The 17562-nt window shown below is 49.0% G+C and overlaps 1 protein-coding gene and 1 long non-coding RNA gene across 9 annotated transcripts in view; both read right to left on the reverse strand.

Moving 5' to 3' along the window:
- Positions 1-9903: 9903 nt before the first annotated feature.
- LOC309568141 lies at positions 9904-11378 on the reverse strand. Of its 8 annotated transcripts, XR_014225997.1 has the most exons (6): positions 11298-11378; positions 11065-11167; positions 10941-10971; positions 10507-10599; positions 10171-10387; positions 9904-10129 (listed from the first exon to the last, which is right to left on the reverse strand). It is a non-coding gene; the product is annotated as an uncharacterized lncRNA (long non-coding RNA). The 8 variants fall into 8 exon arrangements; XR_014225998.1 differs by lacking the exons at positions 10941-10971; positions 11065-11167; positions 11298-11378 and adding an exon at positions 10662-10727 and having other exon boundaries at positions 10507-10568; XR_014225999.1 differs by lacking the exons at positions 10941-10971; positions 11065-11167; positions 11298-11378 and adding an exon at positions 10631-10702 and having other exon boundaries at positions 10507-10568.
- A 2661-nt stretch (positions 11379-14039) lies between these two features.
- The window catches only part of HPN (hepsin), a 23256-nt gene continuing 19733 nt past the window's right edge, over positions 14040-17562 (reverse strand). Inside the window, exons 11-13 of the mRNA XM_082274801.1 lie at positions 16239-16396; positions 15873-16037; positions 14040-14319 (exon numbers count right to left, since the gene is read on the reverse strand). Of these exons, the coding sequence (XP_082130927.1) occupies positions 14281-14319; positions 15873-16037; positions 16239-16396 (362 nt within the window). The 3' untranslated portion in view covers positions 14040-14280. The remainder of the gene's footprint in view (positions 14320-15872; positions 16038-16238; positions 16397-17562) is intronic.

A 17562-nucleotide genomic window follows, 5' to 3' on the forward strand; every position in this document is an offset into this window, starting at 1 on the left:
CTCAAAATTTTTTTGGGGGGGGGGGGCGCAAAAAGAAAAATGTAATAGGTATTGCTTTGCGGCAAAAAACGCAGTAAAATAATTGCGTGACTTTGAGGTGATGGTACAGGCATGGCACAGGTGATGGTACAGGCATGGCACAGGTGATGGTACAGGCATGGCACAGGTGATGGTACAGGCATGGCACAGGTGATGGCACAGGTGATGGTACAGGCATGGCACAGGTGATGGTACAGGCATGGCACAGGTGATGGTACAGGCATGGCACAGGTGATGGTACAGGTGATGGCACAGGCAGGCTTCAATCTCTTACCTGCTCTCCTCCTGGGCTGCCTGCGAGACGTCCACGGCGCTGCTCCTCTCCTCAAGTCCTCTTCTGACGGCGGCGGGGATTCCAGGAACCGTCCACGGCGCTACTCGTCTCGTCCTCTTCAGTCTTCCGATCGGTCCGGGCGGCGGGAAGGAGATCGGGCGGTGACGGTGCATGACTTACGCACGCACCGGCACCGCCCCCATTGCGACATCAGCGGGGTCAGGCTGGAGACTGGACCAATCACAGCCAGGATATCACGAAAGTGGGGGTGTCCTAGCGCTATGACCTGCGCCCAGGTTACGCCCCCAGAAGGCAGCCAATCGGCGCCTCTGCTGGGTCGTAAACCCCACCCCCCCCATAGCCACCACATAGGCCGGCGAACGCGATTTTTTTTTTAAACTTTATTGCTTTTTTTTTTTTTTTTTTTTTTTAGGGGGGGGGGGGGGGCGGCGCCCCCTATGCACAGGCCGTTACTGCTCCAGACCTAAACCCTATTGAGTATCTGTGGGTCATCCTCAAACAGAAGGTGGAGGAGCGCAAGAGGACTCCAGTGACAACCTGTGAAGCTCTGGTGAACTCCATGCCCAAGAGGGTTAAGGCAGTGCTGGAAAATAATGGAGGCCACACAAAATATTGACACTTTGGACCCAATTTGGACATTGTCACTTAGGGGTGTACTCACTTTTGTTGCCAGCAGTTTAGACATTAATGGCTGTGTGTTGAGTTATTTTGAGGGGACAGCAAATTTACACTGTTATACAAGCTGTACACTCACTACTTTACATTGTAGCAAAGTGTCATTTCTTCAGTGTTGTCACATGAAAAGATAGAATAAAAGATTTACAAAAATGTGAGGGGTGTACTTACTTTTGTGAGATACCGTATCTGAAACATTTAAAAGCTAAATTATTTTGTATTTCTGTCCATCCAGTTCCTGAGATTTTCACAGCTCTGCCACACAGCGATGCCCAGTCTGGCAGGGTGGAGGATCTGATCTTTTTCTGCTGCAGTTTCACTTGCTGTTCTTTCTCACCCTCACCCAATATTTTTTCTTCTGTCAATAGATGTCCTCGGTCTGATGGCCAGCATCATTCAACTCACTTCCTTTGAGCCCAAGTTACCCTGGACCTGCCCCCAGCCCATGACTGGACAGTGAAAGGTGAAGCAGCACAAAAATAAGCTCATCACTCTGTCGCTCTGCACTTTCCTTCTATCAGCACTGTACAATAGCAGATTGGCTCCTTGTGCTGTTTCTCCCTCTCCCAGTCAGAGCTCTGCTGTGCTGTTCCTGGGTCTGTACCCCTGCTGTGCTCATTATGAGGAGTTCCCACCATCCCTGTACTGAGTTCCCGGGTCTGTACCCCTGCTGTGCTCATTATGAGGAGTTCCCACCATCCCTGTGCTGAGTTCCTGGGTCTGTACACCCGCTGTGCCCATTATGAGGGGTTCCCACCATCCCTGTGCTGAGTTCCTGGGTCTGTACACCCGCTGTGCCCATTATGAGGGGCTCCCACCATCCCTGTGCTGAGTTTCCGGGTCTGTACACCTGCTGTGCCCATTATGAGGGGTTCCCCCATCCCTGTGCTGAGTTCCCGGGTATGTACACCCGCTGTACCCATTATGAGGGGTTCCCACCATCCCTGTGCTGGGTCCCCGGGTCTGTACACCTGCTGTGCCCATTATGAGGGGTTCCCACCATCCCTGTGCTGAGTTCCCGGGTCTGTACACCTGCTGTGCCCATTATGAGGGGTTCCCACCATCCCTGTGCCCAGTTACCGGAGTGATGCCAGCAGCTGCATATCATCCTGGTATAACCAAACAAAAGTCCAGCAACGTACAGGTAGGTCGCTGGACAGGAAGTGGTTAAAAGGCATCCAGAACGCCGGGTGTTAATTTCATCAACATAATTTAATACCGGTGCTGGATATTTTAGTGCACTAAAAATAAAAAAACTGCAAAGGGACTAAAATTAATCAAAATTTGACGTCAAAATGAACTCTTGGCGCCCTCTGCTGGCCTTTTCTAAATCGGCAACACAGTTCCTCCCCAGCCTAAAATAACAGCACAGTAACCACTTCAGCTCCATAAGATTTACCCCTCCTTCATAATTAGGCCATTTTTTTGCGATTCGGCACTGCGTTACTTTAATTGACAGTTGTGCGGTCGCGCGACACTGTACCCAAATAAAATTGATGTCCTTTTTTTCCCCCCCCACAAATAGAGATTTATTTTGGTGGTATATCACCTCTGCGGTTTTTATCTTTTGGGGCAGCACCTGGAGATGGGCACCGATAAGGCGGCACCTGGAGATGGGCATCGATAAGGCAGCACCTGGAGATGGGCATCGATAAGGCAGCACCTGGAGATGGGCACCGATAAGGCAGCACCACGCAACGAGCGTGGCACCTGGAGATGGGCGCCAATGAGGCGGCACCTGGTGATCCCCCCCCCCCCCCCCCACAAATAGAGATTTCTTTTGGTGGTATATCACCTCTGCAGTTTGTATCTTTGGGGCGGCACCTGGCGACGGGTGCCAATGGGGGCGACACCTGGCGACGGGCGCCTGATGGGGGCGGCACCTGGCGACGGGCGCGGCACCTGGAGACGGGCGCCTGATGGGGGCGGCACCTGGAGACAGACGCCTGATGGGGGCGGCACCTGGAGACAGACGCCTGATGGGGGCGGCACCTGGAGACAGACGCCTGATGGGGGCGGCACCTGGAGATGGGCGCCATTGAGGCGGCACCTGGAGATGGGCTCTGATAGGCGGCACTGATAAGGCGACACTAACACTAATTAGGCACTAATATGCAGCACTGATGGTCACCAATGATGGTCAGTGGGCACCAATGAGGCAGCACCTGGTGATGGGCACTGATAGGCTGCACTGATGGGCACTGATAAATAAGGTGACACTAACACTAATAGGTAGCACTGTCACCAATGATGGGCACTGATTGGCATCATAGGTGGGAATCACTGATGGGTCTGCACTGATAACCACTGGAACACAATGAAAATGCATCTGAACATACAAAAATGTATCCGAAACACTGAAATCAAAGTGTGAACCAGCGCTAAATCTGAGTGCGATTGTAAAGCGTGTTGCATGTTTATACGGAACATTGTAAATGGGCTCCGCTGACACCTTCACCTGCGTTCGTTGCATTATGGCAGCCTATTACCATATAGAGCGCAGCAGGAAGGGAGTGTAAGGCCCCTTTCCCAATTGTGCAACTTGGTGCTGCAAAGTCGCACGACAAGTCACACCCCATGATGTCCAATGAGTACCGTTCATATCTGTGCGACTTCAAAAGTTGTCCCAGCACTACTTTGGTCCGACTTTGATGCAACTCAGAGGTCCATAGACCTCAATATTTCACAGGCTGTGCTTCAAGCTGCGGCAAAGCTGTGCGACTTTCAGGTGGTGAAAGGGGGCGGAGACATACACGGGGCAATCAGATCACAAACATTCAAACATTTCCTAAAGCAAAAGATCTTCCGAGGAATCGGGAAATAATCGCCCAGCAGGTGTAATAATTGTAACAACACAATTAGAAAAGCTTCAGTCTAGGGATCCTCCAAATATGGCGCCCCCTGCAGACTCACGTTTGGCGGGGTGTCGGTGACACTGGAAGGAAGTCGGATGAATTTGTCACCTCTGCGATGTTCTCAGGAGATCAGAAGGGGAAGCCCGGAAACACTCAGGTGGGGCAATTATGACGGGTCATGTGACCCCCCCCATTGCCCCATCCCCCCATCAGTCTCAGCTGCTTCATCGTTAGACTGACCACAGGTGTTGGAGAGAACGCTCATCGGAGTCGGAGGAGGCAGTGTGCTAGTTTGAGTCCCGGGTCACATATATGGGATGACAGACATCGCATGTGATTTGCAGCACACTGCTCTGCAATTCCCATGCGATGTCTGTGCGTTGCGAATTGAGCCATACAGATTGCATGACTGAATTTGCATTGCATTCAGACCAAAGTCGCACAGGACCCTTTTTTTGGGTCCGCACCAGAATCGGATCGCATGGGTGTTCATGTCCGACCTGACAGTTTGCACTGCGATATGCGAACTGATCTAGGGGGGGCCTTTAACTTTGTATTGACACCCCCCAGCAACTGGCATATGGCAGTATGAACTGCCTGCGAGTCGGGTGCGATGCGCAGTGGATTCGCAGGGTTCCCGCATTGCATATATGTGACCCGGGACTTATTAGTCGCAGGGTAAGTGTCGGTTCTCACACATATGTGATGCAGGAACCCTGCGAATCCACTGCGTTTGGAAATCTGTGCGGCGCCGCAAAGTCAGCGTCACACCAATTGGGACTCTCCCATTGTCGACAATAGGCTGCGATTTGATATGCGATTTGACCTGTCAAATCGCGCTGACGTGAACGGGGGCCTAAGGTCCCTTTCACGCTTGTACAACCTGGAAGTCGCACAGCTGGGATGCAACTTGAAGCAATGCCTGTTTAATCTTAAGTCTACGGACCTCAAGTCGCATCAAAGTCAGACCAAAGTGGTGCAGGGACTACTATGAAGTCAGTGGGACTTGAAGTCGCACATATATCAACGACACTCATTGGAAATCTTGGGGTACGACTTGTCAGGCGACTTTGCAGTCCCGAGTCGCACAAATGTGAAAGGGGCCTAAATCAGTATTTGCCCTCGCTCACATTGAACTCGTCTTTGAAATCATGCGACTTCTGAAATCGCAAGAAAAAAGCCGCATTTCAGTCTGACTTCGGGGGGAAACTTTAATGCATCTCTGTGGGTTCATACACAGATGTCTATTGAAGACATGTCGCAGTCCCGCTAAAAAATCGCAGATCGCTGCCATTACTAAAAAAAAAAAAAAACTGACATAAATCTTTCCCGTAGTTAGTAGACGCAATAACTTTTGCACAAACCAATCAAAATACGCTTATTGCGATTTTTTTTTTTTACCAAAATATGTATCAGAAAACAAATTGGCCTAAAATGTTAAAAAATTTAGATTTTTCCTTTTTTTTTTTTTTGGGGGGGGGGATGTTATTTAGCAGAAAGTGAAAAATATTGTTTAATTTTTTCAAAATTGTCGCTCTTTTTTTTTGTTTATAGCGCAAAACAAATTAAAAATCGCACAGGTGATCAAATACCACCAAAAGAAAGCTCTGTTTGTGTGGGGGAAAAAAAGGACGTCAATTTTGTTTGGGTACAGCGTCGCACGACCGCGCAATTGTCCGTTAAAATAACGCAGTGCCGAATCGCAAAATAGTTACCACTGTGCGTGGTAAATATGAAGGATATCGTGCAGAGATTGTACCGTGTGTGGCCAAGTTTTGTGGCATTTTATTGTTTACTGAGAGTTTTAATGAGTGCCCATTGATTGGCCCAATTTTTGGAGCACAGATTTTGTCTTTGCTGACCATTCACAAATGAAAAGAAAACAAAAAATCTGTCGCCCGAACAGGGACTTGAACCCTGGACCCTCAGATTAAAAGTCTGATGCTCTACCGACTGAGCTATCCGGGCTCTGATGATGTCACAGTAAGGGATGTCTATCAGAGAGTGAATAGTGACCTCTGCTGGTCTTTTCATGTAATTAGCAGTAAATCTACCATTCAAGAGTATTTTATTGACCGAGAAAATGCATTTCTTTTCTGTTTTTGTTTTAAAATTCTCATTCATTTAAAGGTAGGGATGAGCAGAATTGGGGGCTTTAATGAAGTTAAGATGTCAGTAAAAATTGGGGTACTTTAGCAGAATGCATTGGAGGTAATGGAGATGGGAAGTGAAGGTAGTTTTTGGTGGTTTTGATGGTGGAATGGCTCCCGAGGGCTACAGAAGCTCCTTTCTAGTGCCAAAAAAAATTGTAATCCTAACAGTGACCCCAATCCTAATGTTAAATCCAGGGGAGGACTGGGCCAGGGGGGAAGTTGCCCCCGGGGCCACTTTGATGTCCTGTAAAAAGCAGGGCCGTCTTTAATACTGATTCGACCCTGGGCAAAAATTTTCTTTGGCCCTCTCAAATCCACTTATCAGCTATTTGTAGGCAGTGCGGGCTCAAGGGGCAGGTGCTTTGGGCCCCACAACAATGATTGGGCTCAGGGCAGCTGCCCCTTTTGCCCTGTGTTAAAGACGGCCCTTGTAAAAAGGCTGCACTGCTTCTGCCACAGACATGCCTAAAGGGTTCCTGGTGAAGAGAAGTAAAAAGTCCCCACCGCTGACCTACTGAGTGCGGGTTCAAGAGAAGGACAAAGCTCAAGCCTCCCCCCCCCCCCCCAGCATGGATGGTGTAAACTGTGTCTGAGCAGAGGCCGGTTCCATGCCCCACTGGAGACTTTTCTCCCCCGGCCAGCCCCAACCGAGCTGTCCCAGCTCCCCCCAACTGCCCCCTGCTGGCCAGGTCGGGAACTCGGATTCAGCTGGAGATTAGGGAGTATCGGGAGTGGAGCTTCAGCTTGGAATGGGGGTCAGGAGGAGGACGGGAGGAGGGAGAGTGGGAAGGGGGGGCCGAGTCGCTGCACCACGGGCCTCTGGTTTGTACTTGCCCCCCTGGGCTGAAAGTTGCCTGTCCCTAAAGGGCCCATTCACACCGCGGTCTCAGCTCAATGTTCTCCATGCTTTGTTTCTGTCTTTGCTCAGAATTCCAAGTGAAGTTTAAATCTTCATCCTCCAAATAGGGGCTCAAACCCTCCGATTAAAAGCCTGATGCTCTACCGAAGTGGTCTGCAAACTGCGACCCGGCGGGCCAGATGCGGCCCTTTGCTTGCTTTTAATCAAGGGGTTAAATGTGAGCCTAGGGGAGTATTTCTAACTGTATGGGGCGGGGCTTGTGAAATGACCATAGAGACCTGTGATCCTATAAAGAAGGAGCACAGGCGCTCTGTGATCATTCCAGGGAGAAGAACGGTCGGCTGTGTTTACAACAGCCGACCGTTCTTCTCTCTCAGCGGGGAGCGATCGCGGGTGTCAGGCGGCAATCTGTGCCACCTGCCCCCTGCATCCGAGTCCCCGCTGCCGAATGGGTGCAGGAGCGCGCCGCCGGCGGCGTGCGCTCACCCCCTAGCTGCAGGCGCGCGACAAACGTATACCTATGTCGGTTCGCGCAGGAGGGCCAGCCTGCCGCGGTATATCTGCGGCGGGCGGTTCGAAAGCGGTTAAATTAACACCTATGGAGATTTTTAAGTACCGTAGCTTGTCGCCATTCCACCAGGGTTGTCTTTAACACAGGGCAAAAGGGGCAGCTGCCCCGGGCCCAGTCATTCTTGTGGGGCCCAAAGCAGCTGCCCCTTGAGCCTGCACTGCCTGCAAATAGTTGATAAGTGGATTTGGGAGCCCCCAAGACAATATTTGCCCAGGGTCCAATCAATATTAAAGACGGCCCTGCATTCCACGAGTGTGCGCAATTTTAAAGCGTGACATGTTAGGTATCTATTCACTCGGCGTAAATATCATCTGAATTTTCGATTTGTAACAAATCGGACATATCTACTATATATTTACAATATATATAAAAAGATTTATATTTTATTTCAATGGAGGTATATAATAAAGCATCAGCTCCAGAACTTGTTAACATTAACCACTTGCCGACCGCCGCACGACAATTTACTGCGGCAGTCAGCCCCGCACAGGCAAAGTGACGTAGTACTACGTCGCTCCCCTGCGAGCCTCTAGGGGGCGAACGCACGCTGCCTGAGTCATGCTCCCGCCCCCGCTCGTTCACGGACATTCCAGCGCAAGTGACCGGCGGCTCCGATATCCGCCGGCCACTCGCGATCTCCCGCTGGAGAGGGAGAAAGGCAGACGGCTGATGAAAACAAAGCCGCCTGTCATTCTCCCTGGTGTAACAGCAGAGATCATACGATCCAGCGAAGTAGGATCGTATGTCTCTGTGGTTACATCACAAGCCACGCCCCTTTACAGTTTGAAGCACGCCTCTAGGGACGCACTTAACCCCTGCATCTCTAATAAAATTAACCCCTTCCCTGCCAGTGTCATTTTTACAGTAACAGTGCATATGTATAGCACTGATTACTGTAGTAATGGCACTGGTACCCCCAAAAGTGTCAAAAATGTCAGTCAAGGGTCCGATCTGTCCGCTGCAATGTCGCAGTCCCGTAAAAAAATCGAAGATCGCCGCCATTACTCGTTAAAAAAAAAAACAATAAAAATGACAGAAATCTTTCCCTTAGTTAGTAAACGCAATAACTTTTGCGCAAACCAATCAAAATACGCTTATTGTGATTTTTTTCACCAAAAATATGTAGCAGAAAACAAATTGGCCTAAAATGTTAAAAAATTTTGATTTTTACATTTTTTTTTGGGGGGGAATTTCATATAAAAAAATGTAAAAAATATTGTTATTTTTTCAAAATTGTCGCTCTTTTTTGGTTTATAGTGCAAAAAGTAAAAATCGCACAGGTGACCAAATACAACCAAAAGAAAGCTCTGTTTGTGGGAAAAAAAGGACGTCAAATTTCATTTGGGTACAGCGTCGCACGACCGCGCAATTGACCGTTAAAGTCGCGCAGTGCCGAATCGCAAAATAGGGCCTGGTCTTTGAGCAGCCAAATCCTCCGGGGCTTAAGTGGTTAAAAGCAAATAAAAAAAATAAAAAAACAGAACTTATAAGGACTGCTTGAGAAAAAAAAGGAAAAAAAATTCCAGGGTAATTTTTTTAAAACTGTACATTTATTAGACATCTCATACAGACAGATCATACAAGAGAGGACAGACGTGTCTCCGAACATTCGATGTGAATGAAGCGATGAACATTCTCTGCAGGGTAACGAGGATGGAAATGGATTTACAGGAGCGAAGTTTTTTTTTCGTGGAGCCAAAACCAAGCCTGCGATTGGCTGATTTTGGGAAATATTGGTCATTTTCCAGCACCTTTTATTTATTTTTTTTGTTTTGTTTTTTTGTTTTTTGTTTTTTTTTTATTTCTTTTTATTTTTACAGACGAACCTTTTTTTTATTATTTTTTTTTATAGCTAGAATATATTATATTTATTTTTCATTACTATATATTTTTTATAACTTGTTATTATTTAACTATATAATTATAGTTTTTTTTTTTTTAATAACTTGCTTTTGTTGCTAGAATTTATAGCGGGAAATTCTGAAAGATTTTTTACTTGAAATTAGACTCCTGGGACGGTTCCTGTCTGCGATTCCCAGCTAATATAAGGGGGGACAGGTAAGAGTCAGGGGTGAGGGGGGGGCAGAGTTTTACTTACCTAATTACACAGGCAAGCTAAACTTCCTCAGGCTCTTCTAACAAGACAGCAGCCTCTAGCAGTCTCCTGTGACCTAGTGCCAGCCTCTAACACTATCCTCTGACCTAGTACCAGCCTCTAGCAGTCTTCTGTGTCTAATACCAGCCTCTAGCAGTCTTCTGTGTCTAATACCAGCCTCTAGCAGTCTTCTGTGTCTAATACCAGCCTCTAGCAGTCTTCTGTGTCTAATACCAGCCTCTAGCAGTTTCCTGTGACCTAGTACCAGCCTCCAGCAGTCTCCTGTGACCTAGTACCAGCCTCTAGCAGTCTTCTGTGTCTAATACCAGTCTCTAGCAGTCTCCTGTGACCTAGTACCAGCCTCTAGCAGTCTTCTGTGTCTAATACCAGTCTCTAGCAGTCTCCTGTGACCTAGGTCCAGCCTCTAGCAGTCTCCTGTGACCTAGGTCCAGCCTCTAGCAGTCTCCTGTGACCTAGTACCAGCCTCTAACAGTCTCCAGTGACCTAATACCAGCCTCTAGCAGTTTCCTGTGACCTAGTACCAGCCTCCAGCAGTCTCCTGTGACCTAGTACCAGCCTCTAGCCATCTCCTGTGACCTGGTACCAGCCTCCAGCAGTCTCCTGTGACATGGTACCAGCCTCTAGCAGTCTCCTGTGACATGGTACCAGCCTCTAGCAGTCTCCTGTGACCTAGTACCAGCCTCTAGCAGTCTCCTGTGACCTAGTACCACCCTCCAGCAGTCTCCTGTGACCTAGTACCAGCCTCTAGCCATCTCCTGTGACCTGGTACCAGCCTCTAGCAGTCTCCTGTGACCTAGTACCAGCCTCTAGCAGTCTCCTGTGACCTTGTATCACCCTCCAGCAGTCTCCTGTGATCTAGTTCCACCCTCCAGCAGTCTCCTGGGACCTAGTACCAGCCTCTAGTAGTCTCCTGTTACCTAGTACCACCCCAGTCTCCTGTGACCTAGTACCAGGCTCTAGCAGTCTCCTGTGACCTGGTACCACCCTTTAGCAGTCTCCTGTGACCTGGTACCACCCTTTAGCAGTCTCCTGTGACCTAGTATCACTCTCCAGCAGTCTCCTGTGACCTAGTTCCACCCTCCAGCAGTCTCCTGTGACCTAGTACCAGCCTCTAGCCGTTTCCTGTGACCTAGTACCAGCCTCTAGCAGTCTCCTGTAACCAAGTTCCACCCTCCAGCAGTCTCCTGTGAACTAGGTCCAGCCTCTAGCAGTCTCCCGTGACCTAGTACCAGCCTCTAGCAGTTTCCTGTAACCAAGTTCCACCCTCCAGCAGTCTCCTGTGACCTAGGTCCAGCCTCTAGCAGTCTCCTGTGACCTAGTACAAGCCTCAAGCAGTCTCCTGTGACCTAGTACAAGCCTCAAGCAGTCTCCTGTGACCTAGTATCAGCCTCTAGCCGTTTCCTGTGACCTAGTAACACCCTCCAGCAGTCTCCTATGACTTAGTACCACCCTTTAGCAGTCTCCTGTGACCTAGTACCAGCTTCTAGCAGTTTCCTGTGACCTAGTACCAGCCTCTAGCAGTCTCCTGTGACTTAGTACCACCCTTTAGCAGTCTCCTGTGACCTTGTACCAGCATCTAGCAGTCTCCTGTGACCTAGTACCAGCTTCTAGCAGTTTCCTGTGACCTAGTACCAGCTTCTAGCAGTTTCCTGTGACCCAGACCCAGTAGCACCCTCCAGCAGTCTCCTGTGACTTAGTACCACCCTTTAGCAGTCTCCTGTGACTTAGTACCACCCTTTAGCAGTCTCCTGTGACCTAGTACCAGCCTCTAGCAGTCTCCTGTGACCTAGTACCAGCCTCTAGCAGTCTCCTGTGACCTAGTACCAGCCTCCACCCCTCCCTCCCTACTCAGTCTCATAGGGAAACATGCACAGCTAAGGCTGTCAACCCCCTTCTGTGTGCTGGAGGTGTTTTTTTTTTTTTTTTGGGGGGGGGGGGGGGCAGGGTGTGAGGTGTGGGGATAAACTGTCAGACGTGACTGAAAGCAGAGGAAGGAGCCTCTGGACTGAGGCTTTTTTCATATTAGAGGTTTACAACCACCTTAAAACAGAAGGTTTATATGATTTATAGTCTTGCCAAGTGCCAGGTTAAGGTCCTTTAGTGCCTAAGGCAAAAAGGCCAAAGTGCGCCCCCTGTCCTCTGAGCTGTGAGCTACTTGGGCAGAGTAGTTTGCAGGTGCTGCCCTTTTGCACCCCAAGACAGCTGCCACTTCTGCCTAGCCCTCAGCCTGACCTAAGTTTTACATTCTGTTTTATTTATTTATCTATTTATTTATTTTTTATCAATACAACAAAGATTTAAAATCATTCGGTGAAAACCCAGAAATTCGCCTTCCTAAACCCCTGATCTTGTGCTGAACATTGTTCATTCCTATAAAGATACTATTAGATTATAAAAGAAAGGCAAAGTGCAATCATGTGCTACAATGTATCCTCCGCCTGTTGGTCAGCCCTCTTCTGATTGGCTGATAACACAACAGTTTGTCACACTATTTTATTAAATAAAGCTGATAGTAGATCAGAGTTCTCTATAATAAAACACTTAACATACAGTATATGCTATAAAATATTTCTATCTATACAAATCTTTGGTACAAAGCTGAGGCCCGAAGGTTTCCCACACTGAGGCTGCAAGTTTCCTTATGTTTCCTTTAAACTGGGGGGGGCAAACTTTCTAATCAAACGGCCAGATAAATGTTCTTCAGACTTTAGGGCGGCCGGACTGTGGTCAGTGGGAGTAGAAAAGGGGCCCCATTTTTTCTGTGAGAGAAACTACGTCCCATTATTGGTGTAAGTGGGAGGAAGCGTTTGCTGGTGTCACTGGGAGGAGTTGTGTCCCATTGTTGATGCCATTAAGAGGAATTGGGCCCCATTGCTGGTGTCACTGGGAGGAATTGTGCCCCATTGTTGTCATTGGGTCCCATTGTTGGTGTCATTGGGAGGAATAGTGCCCCATTGTTGGTATTACTGGGAGGACTTGTGTTCCATCATTGACGCCCAAGTGTTGGTGTCAGTGGGAGGAATAATGCCCCATTGCTGGTGTCACTGGGAAGAATTGTGTCTTATTGTTGGTGTCAGTGGGATGAATTGTGTCCCATGGTTGATGCCGTTGGGCCTTGATGTCATTGAGAAGAATTGAGCCCCATCATTAATGTTATTGGGCCCCATTGTTGTCATTGGGCCCCATCGTTGATGTCATTAGGAAGAATTGAGCCCCATCATTAATGTCATTGGGTCCCATTGTTGGTGTCATTGGGAGGAATAGTGCCCCATTGTTGGTATTACTGGGAGGACTTGTGTCCCATCGTTGACACCCCAGTGTTGGTGTCATTGGGAGGAATAGTGCCCCACTGCTGATGTCATTGGGAGGAATTATACCCCATTGTTGGCATCAGTGGGAGGACTTGTGTCCCATCGTTGACACCCCAGTGTTGGTGTCATTGGGAGGAATAATGCTTTATTGCTGGTGTCATGGGGAAGAATTGTAATCGGGCCCTATTGTTGATGTCATTGAGAAGAATTGTGCCCCATCATTAATGTCATTGGGCCCCACTGCTGATGTCACTGGGAGGAATTGTGCCCCATTTTTGGAGTCAGTGGGAGGAATTGGGGAGACTGAGGAAATGCTTCCTCTTCCCTCTACAAAGTTACAATGTACAGCCTGATCACTGGGGGGAAGGGAGACTGAGAAAATGCTTCCTCCTCCTTCTACAAAGTTACAATGTACAGTCTGATCACTGGGGGAGGGGAGACGCTTCCTCCTCCTTCTACAAAGTTACAAGGTACAGCCTGATCACTGGGGGGGAGGGGAGACTGAGGAGATGCTTCTTCCTCCTTCTTCAAAGTTACAATGTACAGTCTGGTCATTGGGGGAGGGGGAGACTGAGGAAATGCTTCTCCCTGCTGCAGCTGACTAATGACATCATCTCAGCCTAGACAAAGCCACTCATCACATTCCATGGATGGCTTAATACTCAGTACTTTGTGTAAGGGCCCCAGGAAAAGTATGCGGGTGTACTCGTTCCATGCCACTAACTCAAAGTATTGAACCCAGAGGATCAACATATCAGCCAGGCAGTTGGCATTTTCAGAAGGAGGTCTGCACTGGCACCCCATGATAAGTTTATATAAATGCAAATTCCAGCCAAAAGGTATTTTCCTTTAGATATAATGAAGAAGGGTTAGAGCCTCTGTCAGGGTTTTTATTGTCTCTGTTCTCAGGATGTTTTTTATTCTCATAGCGATAAACTGCTGAGCGTTTCCTCTCTGGTCTAATGTGTCCTTCAACATCCCCTCCTCCGATCCCGTCTACAGCATGGCGTGTGTCAGTCACTGAGCATGCGCACTCTGGACGAAACGCGCTGAGCAGGGAATCCCAGAGATCGAACATTCATGGGGAAGACCAGGACCGAGAGAGAGAAAATATCTTCACCCATTATCAGAAAGATACAGAAAGTGATTGGAGGATTCCGAGCTCTCCTTTCAAAGTGTCTGAGTGCTCCTCAGTAGGTTGTCGTGGATCGCAGGGTTGTCAGACTCCTGAGCGGTTCATCATGACCAGAATAATAACATTGTAGCAGCGGATTTTTTAAAAATCTTATATAATGGCGATTATAAACGTGGCAACGAAGACGCGAGATCCGTCAGTCACTGCCGCTATTGTTTAGTTCTGGCAGAAATCTACATCCAGCCATTCCGCTGTCGGCGGCGGTCCTTCATCATTGCATCTCCGTGATCCCCGTGGCATCGCTTTTGGTCTTAAAAAAAAAAAAGATATCATATATATATATCTATATATATATATAAATATATATATACACTCTGCGTATATTATTATATATATATATATATATATATATATATATATATATTACTCTGTAATAGAGATAGAATAAAATATTTACAAATATGTGAGGGGGAAAGGGAAAGAGGGAGATAGGGAAAACGGGAAAGGGAGAAACGGAAAGAGGAGTGAGGGACAGAGGAATGGGGAGAGAGAGAAAGGAAAAAGGCGAGAGAGGGAAGAGGGGGAGAGGAAAAGAGGGAGAAGGGGATAAAGGAGGGAAGAAGGGATAGGGAGAATGGGGAAAAAGGGAGAGGGGGAAAAAAAGAGGGAGAGAGGGAAAGCGGAAGAGGGGAAAAAAGGGGGGGGAGGCAAAGAGGGAGAGGGGGGAAAAATAGGGAGAGAGCAAAAGCGGCAGAGGGGGAAAGCGGGAGAGAGGGAAAGAGGGAGAGAGGGAAAGCGGGGAGAGAGGGAAAGAGGGAGAGAGGGAAAGCGGGAGAGGGGGGAAAAGAAGGGGGAGAGAGGGAAAGCGGGAGAGGGGGGGAAAGAAGGGGGAGAGAGGGAAAGCGGGAGAGGGGGGAAAAAAAGGGGGAGAGAGGGAAAGCGGGAGAGAGGGAAAGAGGGAGAGAGGGAAAGAGGGAGAGAGGGAAAGTGGGAGAGGGGAAAAGAAGGGGGAGAGAGGGAAAGCGGGAGAGAGGGAAAGAGGGAGAGAGGGAAAGCGGGAGAGGGGGGAAAAGAAGGGGGAGAGAGGGAAAGCGGGAGAGAAGGAAAGAGGGAGAGAAGGAAAGCGGGAGAGAGGGAAAGCGGGAGAGAGGGAAAGAGGGAGAGAGGGAAAGCAGGAGAGAGGGAAAGCGGGAGAGAGGGAAAGCGGGAGAGGGGGAAAAGAAGGGGGAGAGAGGGAAAGCGGGAGAGGGGGGGGGAAAGGGGGAGAGAGGGAAAGCGGGAGAGAGGGAAAGAGGGAGAGAGGGAGAGGGGGAAAAGAAGGGGGAGAGGGGGAAAAGAAGGGGGAGAGAGGGAAAGCGGGAGAGGGGGAAAAGAAGGGGGAGAGAGGGAAATCGGGAGAGGGGGGAAAAAGGGGGAGAGAGGGAAAGCGAGAGAGAGGGAAAGCGGGAGAGGGGGAAAAAAGGGGGAGAGAGGGAAAGCGGGAGAGAGGGAAAGAGGGTGAGTGGGAAAGTAGGAGAGAGGGAAAGCGGGCGAGGGGCAGAGGAAGAGGAGAGAAGGGAGAGTGTGAGTGGGGAAGATGGAGAGGGAGAGGGGGAGAAAGAGAGAGGGACAAAGTGAGAGGAGGGAGAGGAGAGAGGGAGAGGGGAGACAGTGAGGGGGGGGGGGGTTGGGAGTTAAGGGGAGGGGAAAAGAGGGAGAGGTGTAGGGGGAGGGGAGAGAGTAAGGGGAGGGGCACAAAAATTAGACAATAAAGTATATAAAGTCAAATTGTTTTTTCTTTTCATTGCAGATAGAGTAAGTAATAGTTTAATTACAATTTTGATTTTATTATTATTATTTTTTAGTTTAGAATTGATCACCCACCTTCATGGCTCTGTAGATCCAGCTCTGGTACTGATCTACTTTAGCGTACACCCCCGGCTTGTTTGGAAGAGCGCAGCCTATTCCCCAGCTAACAATGCCACACAGCCGCCATCTTGATGTGCGGGAGATGGTGTCCTCACACACGAAGGGACCACCGCTGTCACCCTGCAGAAAACACAGACATGGAACCTGAGAGACCCAAACGGCAAAATATTCCAAAGATATCGCTAAGCTAAACCCATGGACATTACTGAGATGGAAACTGTCTATTATAAGCCTTTTTATACTGCAAAAATTAATTTGATAATACCCATCTCTTCATGTCTCATCTATTCCCCACCAATTCCTTGGAAAGATTCCAATCACCTGGCAAGCGTCAATCCCGCCTTCTGCGTATCCCGCGCAGAACATCTTCCCTGTGATCTGGTTGTCGTAGTATTCTGGCTGGTTGCACACGGAGCTGCTGATGGTAGGCACCGACGCCTCTTGCAGGGTGTCTGACTGTTGACCTGAGAAGACATGTTCTGCGATGTAAAAGTCATATTTCCATTACAGGTGGATCCAGATCATGGGCATCTGCAAGGCAGGGGAAGGGGGTAGGCAAGGGGGGGCAAGTGCCCCCCCGGAATCTCAACTTCCTCTTCCAAGTGGTTTTTAAGCCACTTTATACCATCCTGCCTGGTCTGTTTAATAATCCTGTGGGCCCCTGTGAATGTGTTTTATAAAAATAAGCCGTTCTTTACCAGTTTTCAGAGCGCTGATTGCCGCTCACGTGACCCATCGACTCTCTTCTCTCCCCCGTCTCACAGCTGCCTGCAGCGGGCGGGGCCGAGGATTCCCCCGCTGACGTCAGTAGGGAGGGGTGAAGGAGGGGAGGAGGAGGGGAGGAGGAGAGAGGCGGCGGGTCACGTGAGCAGCCGGTCTGCTCCTGTATCAGTGCCCGTCCCTCCTCCCCTCCTACTGCTGTACTTTCATTTAAAGTTTCATATCCTGTCTACAGGTCTGTTTAATAATCTTGTGTGCCCCTGTGTCTGTGTTTTATAAAAATAAGCCGTTCTTTTCTAGTTTTCAGAGCGCCGATCGCTGCTCACGTGACCCGCCGCCTCTCTCCTCCTCCCCTCCTCCTCCCCTCCTTCTCCCCTCCCTACTGACGTCAACGGGGGAATCCTCGGTCCCGCCCGCTGCAGGCAGCTGTCAGACGGGGAAGAGAGCCGATGGGTCACGTGAGCAGCGATCGGCGCTCTGAAAACTGGTAAAGAACGGCTTATTTTTATAAAACACAGACACAGGGGCACACAGGATTATTAAAGAGACTGTAGACAGGATATGAAACTTTAAATGAAAGTACAGCAGCAGGAGGGGAGGGGGGGCACTGATACAGGAGCAGACAGGCTGGGAGGGAGGGGGGAGAGAGCACAGAGGAGGACAGGAGGGCTGCAGATGAAGGAGACACATAGACTGACCACAGTGTCAGGGCTCAGCAGCCATGATATACCGTGGTCAGTTTACAGAGGGGAGGACATAGCCAGGCAGGATCAGCCAGGTATTTTAGGTGATAGAAGGGGACAAATCACACAGCACAAGCACTGTGCTGTATAACATGCTTTATGGGAACAGGATCAATATCAATCTTTTTAGGTTAACAAACGCTGTAAAAATTCATTCTGCCATTTCCCCATTAAAAATAAAT

The sequence above is a fragment of the Pelophylax lessonae genome (genome assembly GCF_965119305.1).
Source record: "Pelophylax lessonae genome assembly, chromosome: 12".
NCBI classification, from domain to species: domain Eukaryota; kingdom Metazoa; phylum Chordata; class Amphibia; order Anura; family Ranidae; genus Pelophylax; species Pelophylax lessonae.